The sequence below is a fragment of the Macaca mulatta genome, chromosome 1 (genome assembly GCF_049350105.2).
Source record: "Macaca mulatta isolate MMU2019108-1 chromosome 1, T2T-MMU8v2.0, whole genome shotgun sequence".
In the NCBI taxonomy this organism is placed as follows: domain Eukaryota; kingdom Metazoa; phylum Chordata; class Mammalia; order Primates; family Cercopithecidae; genus Macaca; species Macaca mulatta.
In genome coordinates this window covers 224785527-224803577 of record NC_133406.1, presented here as the reverse complement: position 1 = coordinate 224803577, position 18051 = coordinate 224785527, and the positions used below count along the sequence as shown (strand labels likewise).

Below are 18051 nucleotides of genomic sequence, written 5' to 3'. Positions count from 1 at the left end.
CCTGGAGGGGCCAGTCCTTCCAGAGCAAAGGCTCAGTGTCCCCTCACCACAGTGAGGATGGCTGCAGAGCTGGTGAGTAGGTGGGAAAGGCAGCTGTGGGGTGGGAAGTAAAGCTCCTTCAAGTCTGTCACTGGGTTCTGGATCATCTGCAGGGCCAGGGCAGCAAACTCTAGATGTGGGCACTCCCATCACAGGGGGCAACAGAAATGTGCATCCTAGGGCCAAGAGGCTGGTGGCATGATCCTAGGATAGGGGAAGCCCCCCACCTTTTCATGACTGCAGAGGGTGCTCTGGAAGTACAGGAATGGGTTCTAATTCATTTTTGGTTTTGCAGGGCCTTTTTCCCCAGGGCATGGTTAAAAGCCTGTGGATGGATGGCTACATGGATGGGTGGGTAGACGAAGAAGTAAACAGCAAATGGGTGGACATGTGGAAAAGGGCTACATAGACTGATGAGTGAGCAGGCAGTAGGCTGACAAATGGGTGGGTAAACTGGGCAAGCACTCAGTAAATCTCTATAGTTTATTCACAAGAAAGTGGGTAGGTAGGCAGGTGGGTGGAGGGATGGACGGATGGCTACGTGGGTGAGCAGATAAAAGTCTGGTGGGATGGTTGATGAACATGGGGAAAAATGGATGAATGGATGAGTGGGATGGGTGGATGAGTGGGATGGGTCGATGGGTGGATAAATGGATAAATTTATTAGTTTAGTCAATAACTATTAACTGTGTACCACTGTGCAATAGATATTGAACATGCCATAGTGAACAAACTGGGGAACATATATATATATATCCTATGAAGGAAATCTTTTTCATAGATGGTAACTCTGAAGAAATGACACTTTAGCTATGACCCAAAAGGTGAAAAGGTGCTAAAGGAACAGTGGAGAGAAGCTTTCTGGGGAGGGAACAGTGGGTGCAAAGGCAGGGCCACTCTTTTTCTTTTCTTTTTTTTTGAGACAGTCTCACTCTGTCCCCTGGGCTGGAGTACAGTGGCGTGATCTTGGCACACTGCAACCTCCCCCTCCCAGATTCAAACAATTCTCCTGCCTCAGCCTCCCGAGTAGCTGGGATTACAGGTGTGCACCACCACACCCAGCTAATTTTTGTATTTTTAATAGAGATGAGGTTTCACTCTGTTGGTCAGGCTGGTCTCAATCTCTTGACCTCGTGATCCACCCGCCTCAGCCTCCCAAAGTGCTGGGATTACAGGCGTGAGCCACTGCGCCTGGCCGGGGCTAATTTTTGTATTTTTAGTAGAGATGGAGTTTTGCCAAGTTGGCCAGGCTGGTCTTAAACTCCTAGCCTCAAGTGATCTGCTTGTTTCAGCCTCTCAAAGTGCTGGGATTATAGGCATCACCCACCGTGCATGGTCAATTTTAATTTTAATTTAATTTTAATATATTTTTCAGAGACAAGGTCTTGCTGTGTCACCCAGGCTGGAGTGCAGTGGCACAATCATAGCTCACAGCAGCCCCAAACTCCTGGCCCCAAGTGATTCTCCTGCCTCAGCCTACTGAGTAACTGGGACTACAGGGGCATGCCACTGCACCCAGCTAATTTTTTATTTTTTAGTAGAGGGAAAGTCTCACTGTGTTGCTGAGGCTGATCTTGAATTCCTGGGCTCAAGTGATCCTCCTGCCTCAGCCACCCAAAGTGCTGCGATTACAGGTGTGAGCCACTGTGCCTGGGCCAGGGCCACTCTTGAGAGTCACCTGAGTTGTGTACTGCACTATCCAAAGGGTACCATTGACATTTACTTCATTGTCTTAGTGTTCCATTTCTGCTTTTTCAGTCCCCCAGCACCTGTTTAACCAATACTTTATGTTAAATTATCCCTGTTAAAATACCTTCTCTGGTTTTCTATCTTCCTATAACCCTGTTGAATGGATAAAGTGATGGATGGCTGGACAAATGGGTAGGCAGAAGATAGATTATTCACAGATTCACTCAACAAACATTTATTGAGCATCTTCTATATGCTAGAGACTATTCTGGGCACAGGGGTACAGCAGGCAACATCACACACAAGGTCTCTGCTCTCATGGAGCTCACATGCCAGTAGGAGAAGACAGATAATAAACAAATAAATCATAAAATATAGTGATGAATGCTGCGATTAAATTAAAACCGTGACAGAGAGCCTCTCCGGATTAGTGATCAGGGAAGACCTCTCTAGGAAGGAAACATTTGAGACTTGAATGACAAGGAATAGGCCATATAAAATCTGAAGGGACTGGGCGTGGTGGCTCCTGTCTGTCTGTAATCCCAGCACTTTGGGAGGTTAAGCCAGGCAGATCGCCTGAGGTCAGGTGTTCGAGACAAGCCTGGCCAACATGGTGAAACCCCATCTCTACTAAAAATACAAAAATTAGCCAGGTGTGGTGGCACACACCTGTAATCCCAGCTACTCGGGAGGCTGAGGCAGGAGAATAATTTGAACCTGGGAGGTAGAGGCTGCAGTCAACTGAGATTGCACCACTGCACTCCAGCCTAGGCAACAGGGTGAGACTCCATCTCAAAAACAACAACAACAACAAGTTGAAGGAAGAGGATTCTGGCAGAGCATAGCCAATATAGCCAATGCCAAGGCTCCTGGGTAGAAATGAACTTGACCTATTTAAGGATCTGGTGGAGCCAGTTGGGGAGAACCAGACACAGGCCAGATGGTACAGGGCCTTGTAGGCCACTGTGAGGGGTTTGGATGATTTCCCAGGTACATCTCAAATGAGACTGTCCTGGAAAGCTTTGAGGAAGGTAACACAGAATGTCACCGTACTGGCAGCTGAGAATGAATTAAGTGGGGCAAGGAGACCTGTTGGGAGGTCACTGCAGTGGTCCAGGAAAGAGGAAATGGTGACTTGGACTGGAGTGGGGAGAGCTGGGGTGTGGCAGGGGAGGTAGGGAGAAGCGAACTCAGGATCAATGATTAGATGTTTGGATACACAGGTAGGTAGCTGGATGGGTGGGTGGGTAGGTGGAATGTTTTCTCCTTCTCGGTTCTGGGGAGGGTCTCTTTCCAAGGTCCAGCTTATTATACAAATACTCCCAATGTTTCACCTCACCAAGCCTATAGCATCCTGATGTCAGGGGAGGGTGGAAAGTGACCCGGGAAAAGTGTGAGGAGAAGCCAGATTTGGATCCCGGGATGTTGGACTCCAAAGTCTGAGCTCTTCCCAGTACACTTTCTGGCCTCTGAGAACTCTGGGAAGTGTGGCTGTGGCCTGGAGGGCTGAGCTGGGCATCACCTCGTGGTCCTGGAAGTCGCTGCAGTCCAGTGGTGGGCCAAGTTGGCACTCCCTGCTTCCAGTGCTCCAGGAGGGCCATGGCCCAGAAGGACATGAAGATACTGAAGAACACAGTTCCCGGGTGGTCAAAGAGGCAGCTCAGCTGTGAGGAGGGGAGAGAGGGCACAAGGTAGGGCCAGCATCCAGACCCAGGTTGGGTCAAAAATACCTACCTGTTATTTTTTCCCCTTTCCCTGGCTCACCTTGGCCATGGGGCAGATCCTGGAAATATTCCGCATGGCACAGGTATCACAGAGTGGCACCCCCACTGGCACAGATCTCCTCTCTAGGAGCAGAGGGTGCCTATCCTGGGAAGGCCTATCCTCAACCAGGCAGACAACCTGGCCCATCCAGCCCATCCCCCAACCCTTCCGCAGCCATCCACACTGGTGTGTTGGTCCCCACGGTGACAAGTCCAGAGATAAAGAGCAGGGTGCCCACCAGAGTGACAGGCAGCAGACAGGCCATGTAGAAACCTGAAGGGTAAGAGAAAGCTCATGAACCCCCATCTCTGCACTCAAGCCCCACTCCCAGACCCCACCCCAGCGCCAGACTCACCTAGCCAGGCAAAATGGATGACCACCTTCTCCCCAAAGTACTCTCATACGTAGTCCAGGGGCTTGTACTTGTGCCAGTATCCCCAGCAAGCCCAGTATGGGTACAGCAATTGGCGAGAGTTGAGATCTGAACCGGGTACCTGGTACCCAGGCAGTTCAAAGGGGCCCTAGGAGGACAAAAGGAGGGAGAGCTGCAGGGAGGTTTGAGAGTGCTCTCCAGATGCCCCAGCCACTGCTGCCATGCTGTCAGGCCTGGGAGAGATCTGAGCTTGGGACATCTCTTCCTCATGCTGTGGGAAGGCTGCAGTGTAGACACCCTCTGCCAGCAGGTGGGCGATGGCCATCTCTGTATGTTTCTTCTTCCCGGAGATTGTGCGGGCCAGGATTTCTGCCACTTGCCAGGGGAGTCCTGGTGTCAACTGCCCGCTTAAGGTCCCAGCTGGACTCGCCCCAAGCAGCTGTCTCACCACTCAGTGCCTCCACATGTAGGAGAAGTAGGAGTCATGGGAATCGCTGCCCAGGAATCTGTGAGAGGAACAGGGGTCAGAAGCCCAGCCCTCAGCCCGATCTGAAACCTAATACCAGTCCAGAGCCTCTCCGTTGCAGACAGGCAGGTGAGACACGCCAGCTGCCATTGCCAGAGAGCTCTTCTGCCCACAGAGCGCAGCCTGGGCTGCGTGTGTTCCAGTCAGGTGAGCACCAGATCGGATTGAACAGGTAGGAATCAGGGATAGTGGGCAGGGCCGGGGCTCCAGTTTGCGGAAAGGACAGAGTCGGAGACCTAAAGCGAGTGACGCGGGAGTTGCCTCTGAGGCACCCGGAGGAGGGGCAAATCAGCCTTGGCTACGCTAAGGCTTCTACTGGCTCCTGCCCCTCCGCGGACAGACCTCGCCCACTCGAGGCGCCACCCGGTCTCACTTGCCCGGCTCCGAGCTGCGGAAGGCGCACGTGTCCTACCGCCGGCTGCGCACCTTCTGCTGCAGAGGGTTGCGCAGGCGCAGGCGCCGTTGTGGCTCCCCCCGAGCCCTCAGAGTAGGGGCTGGGCCGGGCCTGGGGTCAAGGACAGGGTTACCGCCCCTGAGGAGACGCTGCCCCGGGCGGACCCGTCCCGCCCTTCTACCTGCGGCGGCGCGCGCAGGCTCAGTTCCTCAGTGTAGCACAGCGGCTCCCAGGCGCGCTCAGCTCGGCAAATGGTGCGGCGCTACGCTGGGCTGCTCTCCTGGGCTGCTTTCCCAGGAGAGGGAAAGACCCCTAAGCCCCTCCCCTCACGGTCCCGGGAGGTGACAGATCCCCCCTTTTTTTTTTTTTTCCTGAGACAAAATCTCGCTCTGTTGCTCAAGCTGGAGTGCAGTGGCGCGATCTCGACTCACCACAACCTCCGCCTCCCGGATTCAAGCGATTCTCCTGTCCCAGCCTCCCAAGAGCTGGGATCGGCTAATTTTTGTATTTTTAGTAGAGAAGGGGTTTCACCGTATTGGCCAGGGTCTCGAACTCCGGACCTCAGGTGATCCGTCCGCCTTGGCCTCTCAAAGTGCTGGGATTACAGGCGTGAGCCACCGCGCCCGGCCAGGTCCCATTTTTCGCGTCGGTCCTTTCTGCCTTCAAAAGTGCTTTGACATGCGTTTCCTCGTTTAAATTTCAAATGAGGAAAACGAACACCCTGGTTTTTCAAACGCGGAGACAGACGCCGGGTGGGCCGCGTCGTATAGTGACTGATCTTGCCCCTTTCTTGGTCGCCTCCAATGTGCCAGGCCCTGGCCTGAGCGTTTTACACCCTTCGTCCGTGTAATCGTCACAGCCCCTGCATAGGGCTGACACTACGGCCAAACCCATTTGACAGATGAGCTGCTGAAGCCGCTTGTGCTGGTCTCAGAGCTGGCCAGGGGCGTCTGCGCCCGGCCTCGGGACCTGCAGTCCGCCGGCTCTGCGCTCACCTCCTCCAGGTTCCGCTGAAAATTCTTGCGCCATCGCCGCAGCCTGAGTCACCTCTCTCCCGCCGCCGCGGGAGTCGCAGCTTCTCCTCCCAGGCGAGCACGAAGTCTGTCCCATCGCGGGGTCAGGGGGACAGTTAGGAGCGGTCTGACCCCGCTCCCGCTCTGTCCCACTTTTTTATTATTATTATTATTATTTTTTGAGACGGAGTCTCGCTTTGTCGCCCAGGCTGGAGTGCAGTGGCGCCATATCGGCTCACTGCAAGCTCCGCCTCCCGGGTTCACGCCACTCTCCTGCCTCAGCCTCCGAGTAGCTGGGACTACAGGCGCCCGCCACCTCGCCCGGCTAATTTTTTGTATTTTTAGTAGAGACCGGGTTTCACCGTGTTAGCCAGGATGGTCTCGACTTCCTGACCTCGTGATCCGCCCGCCTCGGCCTACCAAAGTGCTGGGATTACAGGCGTGAGCCACCGCGCTGGGCCCCACTTTTATCTGGGTGGAAAGGATCTGAGTTCATCAGTCCCTAGTACTTAGGCCAAAATTAAAGGAAATTTGAGTTTGTAGCAAAAGGTATTAGGGTTAGTTCGAGGAAGGAACTGCCCATTGCAAGAAAAAGACAAGAGACGCTGCAGGATTCCTCCGGGAAGGGAAAGGAGGTTTAAGGGAGAGCCTGTGGCCTGGTCACTCGGGCCTCGTGGGTGAGGTGGGACAAGAGTCCTGTCTGGCCCAAGTCTCACCAATGTAGGTTTTCCTGTCTCGGAAAATGTTACTCCTGGAGTCCAGGACATAAATGCTGCCGCAGGGCGCGAGATGCAGTTGTCGTCCCGGTTCCTGTCGGTGGCGTCATTGCCGTCCTGGGTGCAGCAGGCATAGGGGTGAAGGTGAGGGGATGGGGCACAGTTGCAGGTGCCAGAAGCTTCTCATTTGGCCCAGTTGGGCCACCCGTCCCTCCCCGCACCCCTGACTAAATCTGAAGTGTAACAATAGAGACGCTGTTAGCGCGATCTGGGATGCTTCTTCCTCCCCTCCACCTGCTCTGAGACCAGAACCGCCGCTGCTACTGTAATAACAAGGACGATGATAACAGCCAACATTTATTGGGCTCTTAACTTGGTGCCCGGCACGTGCTAAACATTTCACATGCATTTACTTCTCACAACTCAAATAAGTGAGTGCTGCTATCTCCATTTTACAGATGTGTCAACTGAGCAAAAGAGAATTACAGAGGACTTCCAAGGTCACGCACTTCCCCTTCAACCTCCTTCTGGACCACCCCTAACAAGGCCTCAGTCCCACCCCTTGCCTCTCAGGATCCACCCCTTCTTTATAGAATAGAGCTGAACACCAGCTCCCCTGCTTCTCCCCACCCACCAGTGTTCCAGAGGTGGAAGGGCCTCCAACCCGCTCCTCCAGCTCATTTTTTGTTGTTTGTTTTGTTTTGTTTTTTTGAGACAGAGTCTCACTCTGTTGCCCAGGTTGAAGTGCAGTGGTGCAATCTTGGCTCACTGCAACCTCCGCCTCCTGGGTTTAAGCGATTCTCCTGCCTCAGCCTCCTGAGTAGCTGGGATTACAGGCACTTGCCACCACACCCAGCTAATTTTTGTATTTTTAGTAGAGACGAGGTTTCACCATGTTTGCCAGGTTGGTCTTGAACTCCCGACCTCAGGTGATCCGCCCACCTCGGCCTCCTAAAGTGCTGGGATTACAGGCGTGAGCCACTGTACCCAGTGGAGCCCAGAAGGTTGAGACCAGCCTGGGCAATATAGCGAGACCTTGTCTCTCAAAAAAGTTTTAACATTAGCTGGGTATGGTGGGAGCTACTTCCGAAGCTGGGGAGAAATGGGGAGTTCTCCCAGAGTTCGAGGCTGCAGTGAGTGATGATTGGGCCACTGCACTCCAGCCTGGGCGACACAGCAAGACCCTGTCTCTAAAAAAATAAGAAGGGCATCAGCAAGAGGGCAATGGCAGAGCATTAAACCAGGTGTGGGGCTCCTTGGAGTTTGAGGCCCTGTGTGACCGGACAGGTCACAGTCCCATGCCATCAGCCTGAACATGTGCATGTGAGAACACACTCTCCTCTCACCCACTCTCCACAGGGCTGCCCAGAGACCACCCAGGAGGCACAGGCGTCGACTATTCAAAGCATTGTGGCTTCCAGTTCTGCACTGTGGTGATGGAGACCCCGGGGTGGCCTACTAAATACTAAAGTGGCACCGGGGCTGTGCTGGGAGGAGCTGAGAAGGCAGCCCTGGATGGCTGGTGGAGGGGCTCTAAGCCCCAGCCCTGTTGCCCTCCCCACTTTGTCCTCACCCAGGGAGACACCTCTTGTTTGGTGTAAAGGTGGATGAGGGGTCAATTCTCTGACCAGAGCAGTGTCAGCCAGGAGACTGCCCTGCCTCGCCATGCGGGGCGGGGAGGGGGGATCAGGTTATGCTCCAGACAGCTTTCTGGCTTTTGGCTGAGCTGGTGCCCAAGAGGGACAGGAAGCCTCCTTTCCGGGGGTGGGGGGGTGGGGTTTATGCCCAGAGATGACCGGCTGGGATGTGGGGTAGGCGGTTCCTAAGCACAAATGCCTGTAACTGGAGGCCCACAGTCAGGCCTGGGGCTGCCTTCTGGGCCCTACCCTCCACTACATTGCTCCTCAGGTGAGCTAAGGTCTCCTGGAGTTAAGGACAGAGGGGGACGTGGATAGATCCACCTGGAAGCAGGGCTGAGGGCTGCAGGAGTGGGAGCCGGCCTGCAGGCTCTGAGGCTGGGGTCCCGTCCAGGGACATTCCTTCTTGGGGTGTGGGTAAGTGCAGGGCCTGAGCTCTAAGCCTTAGTCAGCGGTGAGAAGGTGCTGGAATCAGTCCTTCCTCTGGCCCAGACCCTGGAAGGGTTGACAAACGTAGGTGGCAGTACCCAGGGAGGACAGGCTGGCAGTGTGGATGGGCATGTGAGCAGTGTGCTTGGGTGCAGGCATCAGGACAGGTGAGTCTGGACCTCCTGTGTGTGCCAGCAGGCAGGCGTGGAAAGTGCTTTCGTCCTAGCGCAGGTGTGTGTGAGCACAGGTCATACTGTGTGAGTGGGGCCTGGGCAGAGCTGCAGAGTTCCAAGAGTCAGCTGCCTTTGGGGACACTCTGCTTTGAGCCAGATGCAGGCCCGGCCTCAGCCCAGGGGTTCATCTATGGGGCTGGGCAGGGGCTCATTGGAGGGGATCGTATAAAGGCCCCTTTCCCTGGGGCCTTCCCCTCATCCTCCTTAGCCTACTTTGACCAGCGTCTCTGGCTTATGGGGCAGGGCCAAGACACAAGGCTGGGCCTACTCACTCCCCTCCCGGTTCCTGTCCTTGATGGCCTCCCATGGGACAGAGCTGCCTCTCAGGCCAGCTCACGCTCTGACCCCCACTGGGATGGTCCTTGACCCTGCATGGTGCTGCTTTCGGGTGCCCCTGGGCTGCCAGGACTCCTATCCTAAGCCTGGTCTGACAGCTTCATGATCAAGAAAGGCATTGCAGGCCAGGCGCGGTGGCTCGTGCCTGTAATCCCAGCACTTTGGGAGGCTGTGGCGGGCTGATTATTTGAGATCAGGAGTTTGAGACCAGCCTGGCCAACATAGTGAGACCCCATCTCTACTAAAAATACAAAAATTAGCTGGGCATGGTGGTTGGCGACTGTAATCCCAGCTACTCGGGAGGCTGAGGTAGGAGAATCGCTTGAAACCAGGAGGTGTAGGTTGCAGTGAGCTGAGATCACACCACTGTACTCCAACCTGTGCCACAGAGCAAGACTCCGAAAAAAAAAAAAAAAGAAAGAAAAAGAAAGGCCCTGCAGAGCGACGGGCTTGACTCCTGGACTCACAGGTGGACTCCATGTCCCAGCCTCCCCCGCAGCGCCACATGACTACATGACTGCTGGGTGCTGGTCTCTGGAATGTGGGCAGAATGAGGTGCCACCCTGGGCCTGGTCCACAGAAAGCTGGGGGCCACCTCCCGCCTGCATTCACTCCCTGGCTGCTAACTGGGTGCTGATGCCCTAGGGCAGCTGGACAGGGTCTCTGGGGCTGGGTCTCTGTAGGAGCGCCTGGAGCAGAGCCCCACGCCCACTGTCACCTACTTCCTAGCTGAGGCCTACGCAAGAACGAACACATGGAGTACAGCACTGGGATTTCGGAGTTTATCTGTTACAACAAATGGTGTCACCTCAACCAATAAAGGCTCTTGATTGAAGTCACTTGAGAGGCACCCCTTCTTCCAGTCACCCTCCACGGGTGCTGCCAAAGGGGGAAAGGCCGTGGGAGATGTTCGAGCTCAGGGCCTTGTTCCCCAACTCCCTGGCATGAATTCTGCAAGGAAAGTGCTGCTCCGGGGCGGGCCCTCTCCGGCCACATCCTCCATATCAGGTCATGCTGGCTAGTCTTCCAGATGGGACCCATGTTCCTGCCTCAGCCTCAGGCCCTATGTCGAGACCTGAGGGTTGGGGGTGGGATCACAAGCACCCACTCGTTATTCATTCAGGAGCACTCTCTGGGGGGTTGGGAAGCAGGCCGGCTGCCACCTGGTCCTGGTGCCACAGCTGCTCAGCAAGGCCGTTGAGTACGTGGGCAACGTCAGCCAGCCCAGCCCGCCCGTCCAGCGTGCACCCATCAGCCAGCCGCCGCCCTGGCACACTCTTCACCCGTAGCAGGGGCAGCTCCCAGGCCTGCCGAAAGGCTATGAGGTCCCGCTCAGGCACGTCTGTGTGCATGTACTGGTCAAATCTGGAGGAGGGTCAAGGAGCCTGGCTGGCTGCCTCTGCACAGCCCCCCATCAGACCCTGCCTCTCCTTCCTCCCTGGAGCCCACACCCAGGAGCTGGGGTAGCCATGCTGTACCCTCTAAGTAAAAGCCCAGGTGCTGAATTCCATGCCTGGGCAGAGGCTGGGCCCCTGACCCCCTTGCTCCGTGACTTGCTGAGGGTATCCAAAGGATACTTGGAGCCGATGACCATCCTGACGACACCAGGGGCCTCACCTGCTATGCGGGTCAGCTGTCCAGGGAGGTCTTCAAAGGAGGCACGGTCAGTGAAGGAGAAGAGGAAGAGGAAGGCATCTGTGTTCTCCATGCAAGCCTGGTGATGGAGAGGCATATAACCAAATCACCTCCCATCAACTGCAGGGCCCTGAGAAGAATCAGGAATAATCCCTCCTTTCACAGATTGGGAAACTGAGGCCCAGGGCACGTAGCGGCTGGTCCTAGGACAAGCATGGGCTGGGACTCAGTCTCCAGTGCCAGCTCAGATCTCTGAGCAGTGCCTTGAGCTCACTACTACCCAACCAGCCCCTGGCAGAGCCCACCCAGGCCCACATGCCTGCTCACCGGGAGCATATGATCGAACTTTTTGAGTGCAGACTCTCCACAGTCCCAGAACTCAAAACGAAACATGACGACACGGCCGCTGGCCTGCAGCTTGGCTGGCCAAAATACCACGGTGGTCTGGATGCCTGAGGGGGAGCCAGGGTCAGCCATTCAGCATGGGAGAGGTGGGGGTGGAGGAATAGGTGGCCAGGAAGGAATAGGAAGAAGAGATACATCCCTGCCCTGATGGGTCCCCAGTTTGATGAGGGCAGCCCAGTCCTTGACCCAGGAGAATTCGCTGATGGGAGAAACAGAGACCAGCCCTGGAGGAGACTCTGGTATACCAGGAAGATGCAGCCCTAGCTATGGCAAAGCAGCTTCGTTTCTATGTCCAGGGAGACCTAAAGGGCCCAGGGCACTGGGAGATGTTTCAACATGGTGGAACAATCAGCATCCAGTGGTGAGAAACAAGAAAGCAAGATTAGCATTTCCTGAGCGTCTGCCTTGAGCATAGCTTGATGCTAGGCATGTTACCACTACTACCTCTGTTGGCAACCACACAACAACCCTGTGGGGTAGGTACAATTATTCCTTTGGGACCAAGGAGCCCATGTAGGCTCAGAGAGGTGAAGTGACTTTCTAAGGCTACAGAGTAAGAGGTGGAGCTGGGTATCAACCCTGGCTTGTGTGGTCCAGGGCGAGGTTCTTGCCTCCACCCCCAAGGAGGGCCTCCCAGGATGGGCAAAGGATTGAGGTCCCACTCACCGGTGGTCTCGTGGTGCACCACAGGCACCTCCAGGCCAGCCAGCTTGGCCACCAGCGCCGTCTTGCCCACACCACTCTTCCCAGACACAAAGATCTTATAGCTGGCAGTGTCGATGGACACAGGCGGCGGCAGCACTGGCCGCTCAAGCAGGCCTAGGGCAAAAAGGGAGCCAGGCAGGGTCGAAGGGTGCTGTGGTTTGAAGGAGTCCCCCAAAGTTCATGTGTTGGAAACTTAATCCCCAATGCAGCAGTGTTAGGAAGTCGGGCCTAATACAAGGTGATCGAGTGTTCTGCTCTCATAAATGGATTAATGTTGTCACTGGGGCAGTGGGTTTGTTATAAAAGCCAGTTTGGGTACCTCTTGCTGTCTTGCTGTTGCCCTTCTGCCGTCTGCCCATGGGATGACACAGCATGAAGGCCCTTTCCAGATGCCACTGCCATGTTCTTAGACTTCCCAGCCTCCAGAACCATGAGCTAAATAAACTTCTGTTCATTATAAATTACCCAGAGGAGGCCAGGCGCAGTGACTCACACCTGTAATCCCAGCACTTTGGGAGGCCAAGGCAGGCGCATCACTTGAGGTCAGGAGTTCGAGACCAGCCTGGCCAACATGGTGAAACTCCATCTCTACAAAAAAAATACAAAAAATTAGCTGGGTGTGGTGATGTGTGCCTATAATCCTAGCTTCTTGGGAGGCTGAGGCAGGAGAATTGCTTGAACCTGGGAGGTGAAAGTTGCTAAGCCAAGATCACACCACTGCACTCCAGCCTGGGTGACAGAGTGAAACTTTGTCTCAAAAAAATATAAATAAATAAATAACTCAGAGTGTGGTATTCTGTTATAGTAGCATAAAATGAACTAAGACGGGGGTAAATCCTGCACTTGCCCCATCAGATCCTGGGCTGGACAATCTCATTTATTTATTTTTATTTTTTTTCTTTACCTTCTATTTTTAATAGGGATGGGGTCTCACTGTGTTGCTCAGGCCGGTCTTGAGCTCCTGGGTTCAAGCAATCCTCCCACCTTGGCATCCGAAAGTACTGGGACTACAGGCATGAGCCACCACACGCAGCCAAGGACAACCTCGTTTCTAATGGCTTCTTCAGGGCTAAGCAACCATCTGTGGTTCTTTTTTTTTTTTTTTTTTGAGATGGAGTTTCGCTCTTGTTGCCCAGGTTGGAGTGCAATGGCATGATCTCAGCTCACTGCAACTTCAGCCTCCTGGGTTCAAGTGATTCTCCTGCCTCAGCCTCCCGAGTAACTGGGATTATAGGCACGCGCCACCATGCCTGGCTAATTTTGTAGCCAGGGGGTTTCTCCATGTTGGTCAGGCTGATCTCAAACTCCCAACCTCAGGTGATCTGCCTGCCTCAGCCTTCCAAAGTGCTGGGATTACAGGTGTGAGACACTGTGCCCAGCCCCATCTGTGGCTCTTAATACTCAACCCAGTTTTACAGAAGTCTGGGATACAAAGAGACTGGCCTAAGTGATTATAGTCAGTCTGTTGATATTTATTTACTAGCTGCTCTCAACTAGCTGTTTCTTGTGAGGCCTGCATGACAACCACTGAATGATACATTCGGGTGCATAAACCCAGCTGTTAAAAAAAAGAAAAAAACCCAAATGTCTGTGGTTAAAGTAAAAACACAAAAATTAAAAGCCATCACTGCCATTCCTCTAAGTTATGGCTGTTTGATCCTATCTGTGGCATAGATAATATGGTCAGTGGATTCTATGATGTCCCCAGAAAATCAGCTCAACCTTCACTCAATTCTTTTCCACTCAACACAACTAAATGCAAAATAAATACAATAACAACCAACCTTCAGTGAACACCCACTGTATGCCAGACCCTGCTCAGTATGTTACAAACACACTCTTTATCAATTTCCCCAGGACCTCTATGGGATAAATACTGTGATTATCCCCATTTTACAGAAGTGGGACTTTAGCTAGAGTTCACTTATCCCCAGTCATACAGCTAGCAGTGGTGGAGCCTGGGTCACTTACCTGGGTATGTGTAACCCCAAATACAGTGTTACCAGCCGTCATGGGATTAAAGGGACAGTGGCCATAATCGAGGGTTTGTTTTTTTTTTCTTTTGAAATGGAGTTTTGCTTTTGTCACCCAGGCTAGAATGCAATGGCTGGACCTAGGGTCACTGCAACCTCCGCCTCCTGGGTTCAAGTGATTCACCTGCCTCAGCCTCCCGAGTAGCTGGGATTATAGATGCGCACCACCATGCCCGGCTAATTTTTGTATTTTTAGTAAAGACAGGGTTTCACCATGTTGGCCAGGCTGGTCTTGAACTCCTGACCTCAGGTGATCTGCCCACCTTGGCCTCCCAAAGTGCTGGGATTACAGGCGTGAGGGTCGTATTTTGAATCTAGTGTAATTTTTTTTTAAACAGTTGACTTATTCACAAATTTTGGTTCTAGCTATCTCACTCTCTGGTCTTAAGCTTTCTGGCACCTTGCTTCTCCTGCCCAGAACTGTACTCCACAGCTGATTCCAGGCACCTTTGCCGGCCTGTCAGCCGGGCCCTGCCTGAGTTTCACTGAACTGACTCACCCAGGCAGTTCAGTGATGGGGAACACCAGTGTCTCATCCTAGAGACAGCAGGACATGGAAGAGGCTCACCTCTATTAGGGTGTGATATTAGCCAAGTCTGTACCATGTGCTGTTGAGAGGTTAAATGGGCGTGCACTGTGTAACGAGCCCAACAGAGGGCCTGGCAGCAGCGGAGAGCTCAAGCAACTGCATCTCTGGTGACAGTGGTTGCTGGCAGGGTTTCTGCTGTTTCCATGTTCCTGGCTCTGACGAGGGAATTAGCTCTAAGGAGACTTAGGGGTGGGGGGTCCCAGAGGTAGGGCTTTCAGTCCCCCAGGCTGAAGACTGCAGCAGGCCCTCACTGCCCTGCCTCTCTGCTCTCTTCAGAGAGCAACAGGTGACACTGGCAGGGAGAAACAAGTGGCGGGCTGGAGGAAAGGGGGAGGCACTTACCAAACACCCGCCGGCGGTTCTTGCGCAGAATGCAAGCCAGGTACTCCTTGCCCTCAGCACTTTCGTGCCAGTTTGGGACAACCACCGAACCGGGCACGGGAGGTCTGGCCATGGCTGGGCACCGCGACGGGGTAGGGAAGTGGCAGAATGCTGAGACCAGGGAGTGCGAAGGGGGGTGACCGTACCAAGCCGGGCCTATGATCCCTCTTAAACGCTGACTCTCCCGGTGGGTACCAGAAAGTGCAGTCCCTCAGTTGCCTCTCTCCTCCACAGTGCTCCCTGGGGATAGTCATCCCATTACTGCCTAGCGAAGGTATTTACCCAGCCCCTCTCCCCTTGTCACCTCCGGGGGTCAGACAGCCCTGCTTCTCCTCTACCTTCTAGATCCCAACTCCCGGGGCTACCTAGCCCTCACCGTCAGCATTCCCGGCGGCGAAACAACCTGGGTGCCGAAGGCCCCTTTAAACGCCCACCCGCGCGCCCATCGCCCCAGCCCGCCAGGCCCGCTTCCGCCCCGCCTGCGTCCGGCTTCTGCCCGTGCTGGCAGCTCAGGCGCCGGTGCTCGCGGCGCATGTGCAGAGGTTGTTGCCATGGAGACGCCGGAGGCTGGATTGGGCGGGTTCCGGGCTGCGTTAGTCCCTCCTACAACGTCCGCAGGCAGCGCCGCGCGACGGCGCTGGATAAGGCCTTTTCCTCTGGGTCGTGGATCCTCTTCTCTGCTACTCCGTCTGATCCCCAGTTTTTCTTCCAAAACATCTTGAAACCCCCCCTTCTCCAGGAGCCTTCCATGCTTCTCTGTGTCTCAGTTTCCTCTTCCATAACGTGGATGTAACATGTCATTCCCTCCATAGCAGTGCTCCACGTTATGATTGTAGCTATTATTAATATTATTGCTCTATTAATCCTGCTCGGCAGGACCTCGAGATGACTTAAACATCTCTAGCTTCACTGATGGGGACACACACCAGCTCAGAGAGGTCAAGGGACTTGGCTGAACTTTTAAAAAAAGAGTCAGAGGCCCGCTGGATTGTATTTTTCATTCATTCATTCATTCATTCATTCAACAAATACTGAGCACCTACTATGTGCCTGGCCCATTCTAAGGGCTGGGAATACAGTGGCCAACAAGAAGTCACTGCCCTCCTGGGGCTGACTTTTCAGCTCTGAAACTCTGAGCTCCCCTCCACCGTTCCAGCACTGGATTCCAGGCCTGTTACCCAGAAGGTGGGTGCTCAGTAAATGCCCATTGGTTGGAAAGGGTACAGGTGGGTCACTACTGAGAGTTTGTCTATTACATTTAATTTTTACCATTATCCTCCCGCAATGCCTTCAAGTAGGGCAAATCACTGTTTTGAAAGGAATAATCTAGGAGTTAAGCTTTACCGAAGGCCACCGAAATGCCAGACACTGGGAGCTTTACAGAGGTCACTGGATTTAATTCTTTTTTTTTTTTTTTTTTTTTGAGACGGAGTCTTGCTCTGTGCCCCAGGCTGGAGTGCAGTGGCGCGATCTCGGCTCACTGTAAGCTCCGCCTCCCGGGTTCACGCCATTCTCCTGCCTCAGCCTCCTGAGTAGCTGGGACTACAGGCGCCCGCCACCTCGCCCGGCTAATTTTCTTGTATTTTTAGTAGAGACGGGGTTTCACCGTGTTAGCCAGGATGGTCTCGATCTCCTGACCTCGTGATCCGCCCGTCTCGGCCTCCCAAAGTGCTGGGATTACAGGCTTGAGCCACCGCGCCCGGCCTAGATTTAATTCTATAAACAAATCTGTATAAGTAGTATTACCCTCTTGTACTGATGAAGACATTCAGAAACATAACATGACTTGTCTGAGGTCACACTGCACAGCTAGTCAGCATGAAACCGACTCAGAACTCACAGCTGGTTTGGTGTGTGGCTCACGTCTGTAATCCCAGCACTTTGGGAAGCCGAGGCAGGCAGATTGCTTAAGCTCAGGAGTTCAAGACCAACCTGGGCAACATAGTAAGACCCTGTCTCTACAAAACAATACAAAAATTAGCCAGGCACAGTGGTGGATGCCTGTAGTCCCAGCTACTTGGAGGCTGAGATGGGAGGATTGCTTGAGCCCGGGAAATGGAGGTTGCAGTGAGCCGAGATCATGCCACTGTACTTCAGCCTGACCGACAGAGCCAGGCCCTGTCAAAAAAAAAACCAAAAAACAAAAAACCCACGCTTCATGCTTACCTGACTCTAAAGTACCTATCTGTTCTACCAGTTTGGGTTTTGTGTTTTTAAAACTTTGCCCCTAGCCACTAGGAGGGCTGTTCCTAGGGAAGCAGAAAGCAGCCAGAGGACTATGAACTCAGATTTTTAAGGCCCATTATGTCCTAAGAGAGGGGACAAGGATGTGTAAGGCCCATTATGTCTGAGAGGGGACGGGGATGTGTAAGACAAAGTGCTTTCTCTCAACTTGCTCACACTATGGCTAGGCAGAAAAACAAGATGAATAAACATTTCTACAGAATTCTGCAGTTGAAATCCTTTGCCCATACTTCCGGGTCACATGGTTCCCGTTCCTACAGCTATCATCACATCTGCCCAGTCAGGGAGATTCACAGTTGTCTCCATGGGCCAGGAGTGACTCAGTGGCAGGGCTCAGATCTAAACTATCTCTGGATTTCCAGACTTCACATCCACCCCTGTCCTTGGTTCGTGGAGGGCTCAGTGAGCGTGTGAGAAGATGAAGCAACTTGGCAGAGTAACATGCCCGTTAATCTGGAACCCAGAGAAGATGTAAAGTCCTCTTGGGGCCAGGTGCGGTGGCTCACACCTGTAATCCCAGCACTTTGGGAGGCTGTTTGAGACCAGCCTGGGCAACACGGCAAAACTTCATCTCTAAAAATATACAAAAAAAGGCTGGGCGCGGTGGCTCATGCCTGTAATCCCAGCACTTTGGGAGGCCGAGGTGGGCGGTCCACCTGAGTTCAGGAGTTCAAGATCAGCCTGGGCAACATGGTGAACCCTGTCTCTACTAAAAATACAAAAATTATCCGGCTGTGGTGGCAGGTGCCTGTAATCCCAGCTACTCAGGAGGCTGAGGCAGAAGAATTGCTTGAACCTGGGAGGTTGAGGTTGCAGTGAGCAGAATCACATCACTGCACTCCAGCCTGGGTAACAGAGCTGAATAAATAAACAAAATAAATTATGTATTTAGTGGAAGGCTGATCAAGGA

General features: G+C 53.6%; 1 protein-coding gene across 17 annotated transcripts; it reads right to left on the bottom strand.

Moving 5' to 3' along the window:
* Positions 1 to 1936: 1936 nt before the first annotated feature.
* CPLANE2 (ciliogenesis and planar polarity effector complex subunit 2) lies at positions 1937 to 15427 on the bottom strand. 17 transcript variants are annotated; one of them, XR_013407305.1, is made up of 9 exons: positions 15274 to 15427; positions 14859 to 15137; positions 12360 to 12482; positions 11856 to 12008; positions 11112 to 11236; positions 10767 to 10863; positions 3848 to 4371; positions 3493 to 3765; positions 1937 to 3392 (listed from the first exon to the last, which is right to left on the bottom strand). XR_013407305.1 is itself a non-coding variant. In XM_077972983.1 (7 exons), the coding sequence occupies exons 2-7, from the start codon at positions 14968 to 14970 to the stop codon at positions 8600 to 8602; spliced, it is 657 nt and encodes a 218-aa protein (XP_077829109.1). In that variant the 5' UTR covers positions 14971 to 15137; positions 15274 to 15427; the 3' UTR covers positions 6859 to 8599. The 17 variants fall into 17 exon arrangements, 15 of the variants coding, with proteins under 15 accessions (XP_077829109.1, XP_077829132.1, XP_077829054.1 ...); XR_013407320.1 differs by having other exon boundaries at positions 1937 to 3765; positions 12390 to 12482; XM_077972983.1 differs by lacking the exons at positions 1937 to 3392; positions 3493 to 3765; positions 3848 to 4371 and adding an exon at positions 6859 to 8646.
* Between the last annotated feature and the right edge of the window lie 2624 nt (positions 15428 to 18051).

Bases quoted from the DNA above. Each gene is read 5' to 3' on its own strand.
- CPLANE2 (XM_077972908.1), bottom strand. From the start codon at position 14,970: ATGGCCAGACCTCCCGTGCCCGGTTCGGTGGTTGTCCCAAACTGGCAC. The intron at 10,864-11,111 runs GTGAGCAGGCAT...CTCCATCACCAG, and splicing joins AGTTCGATCATATGCTCCCG to GCTTGCATGGAGAACACAGA. The intron at 10,515-10,726 runs GTATCCTTTGGA...ACCCTCCTCCAG, and splicing joins AGGATGGTCATCGGCTCCAA to ATTTGACCAGTACATGCACA.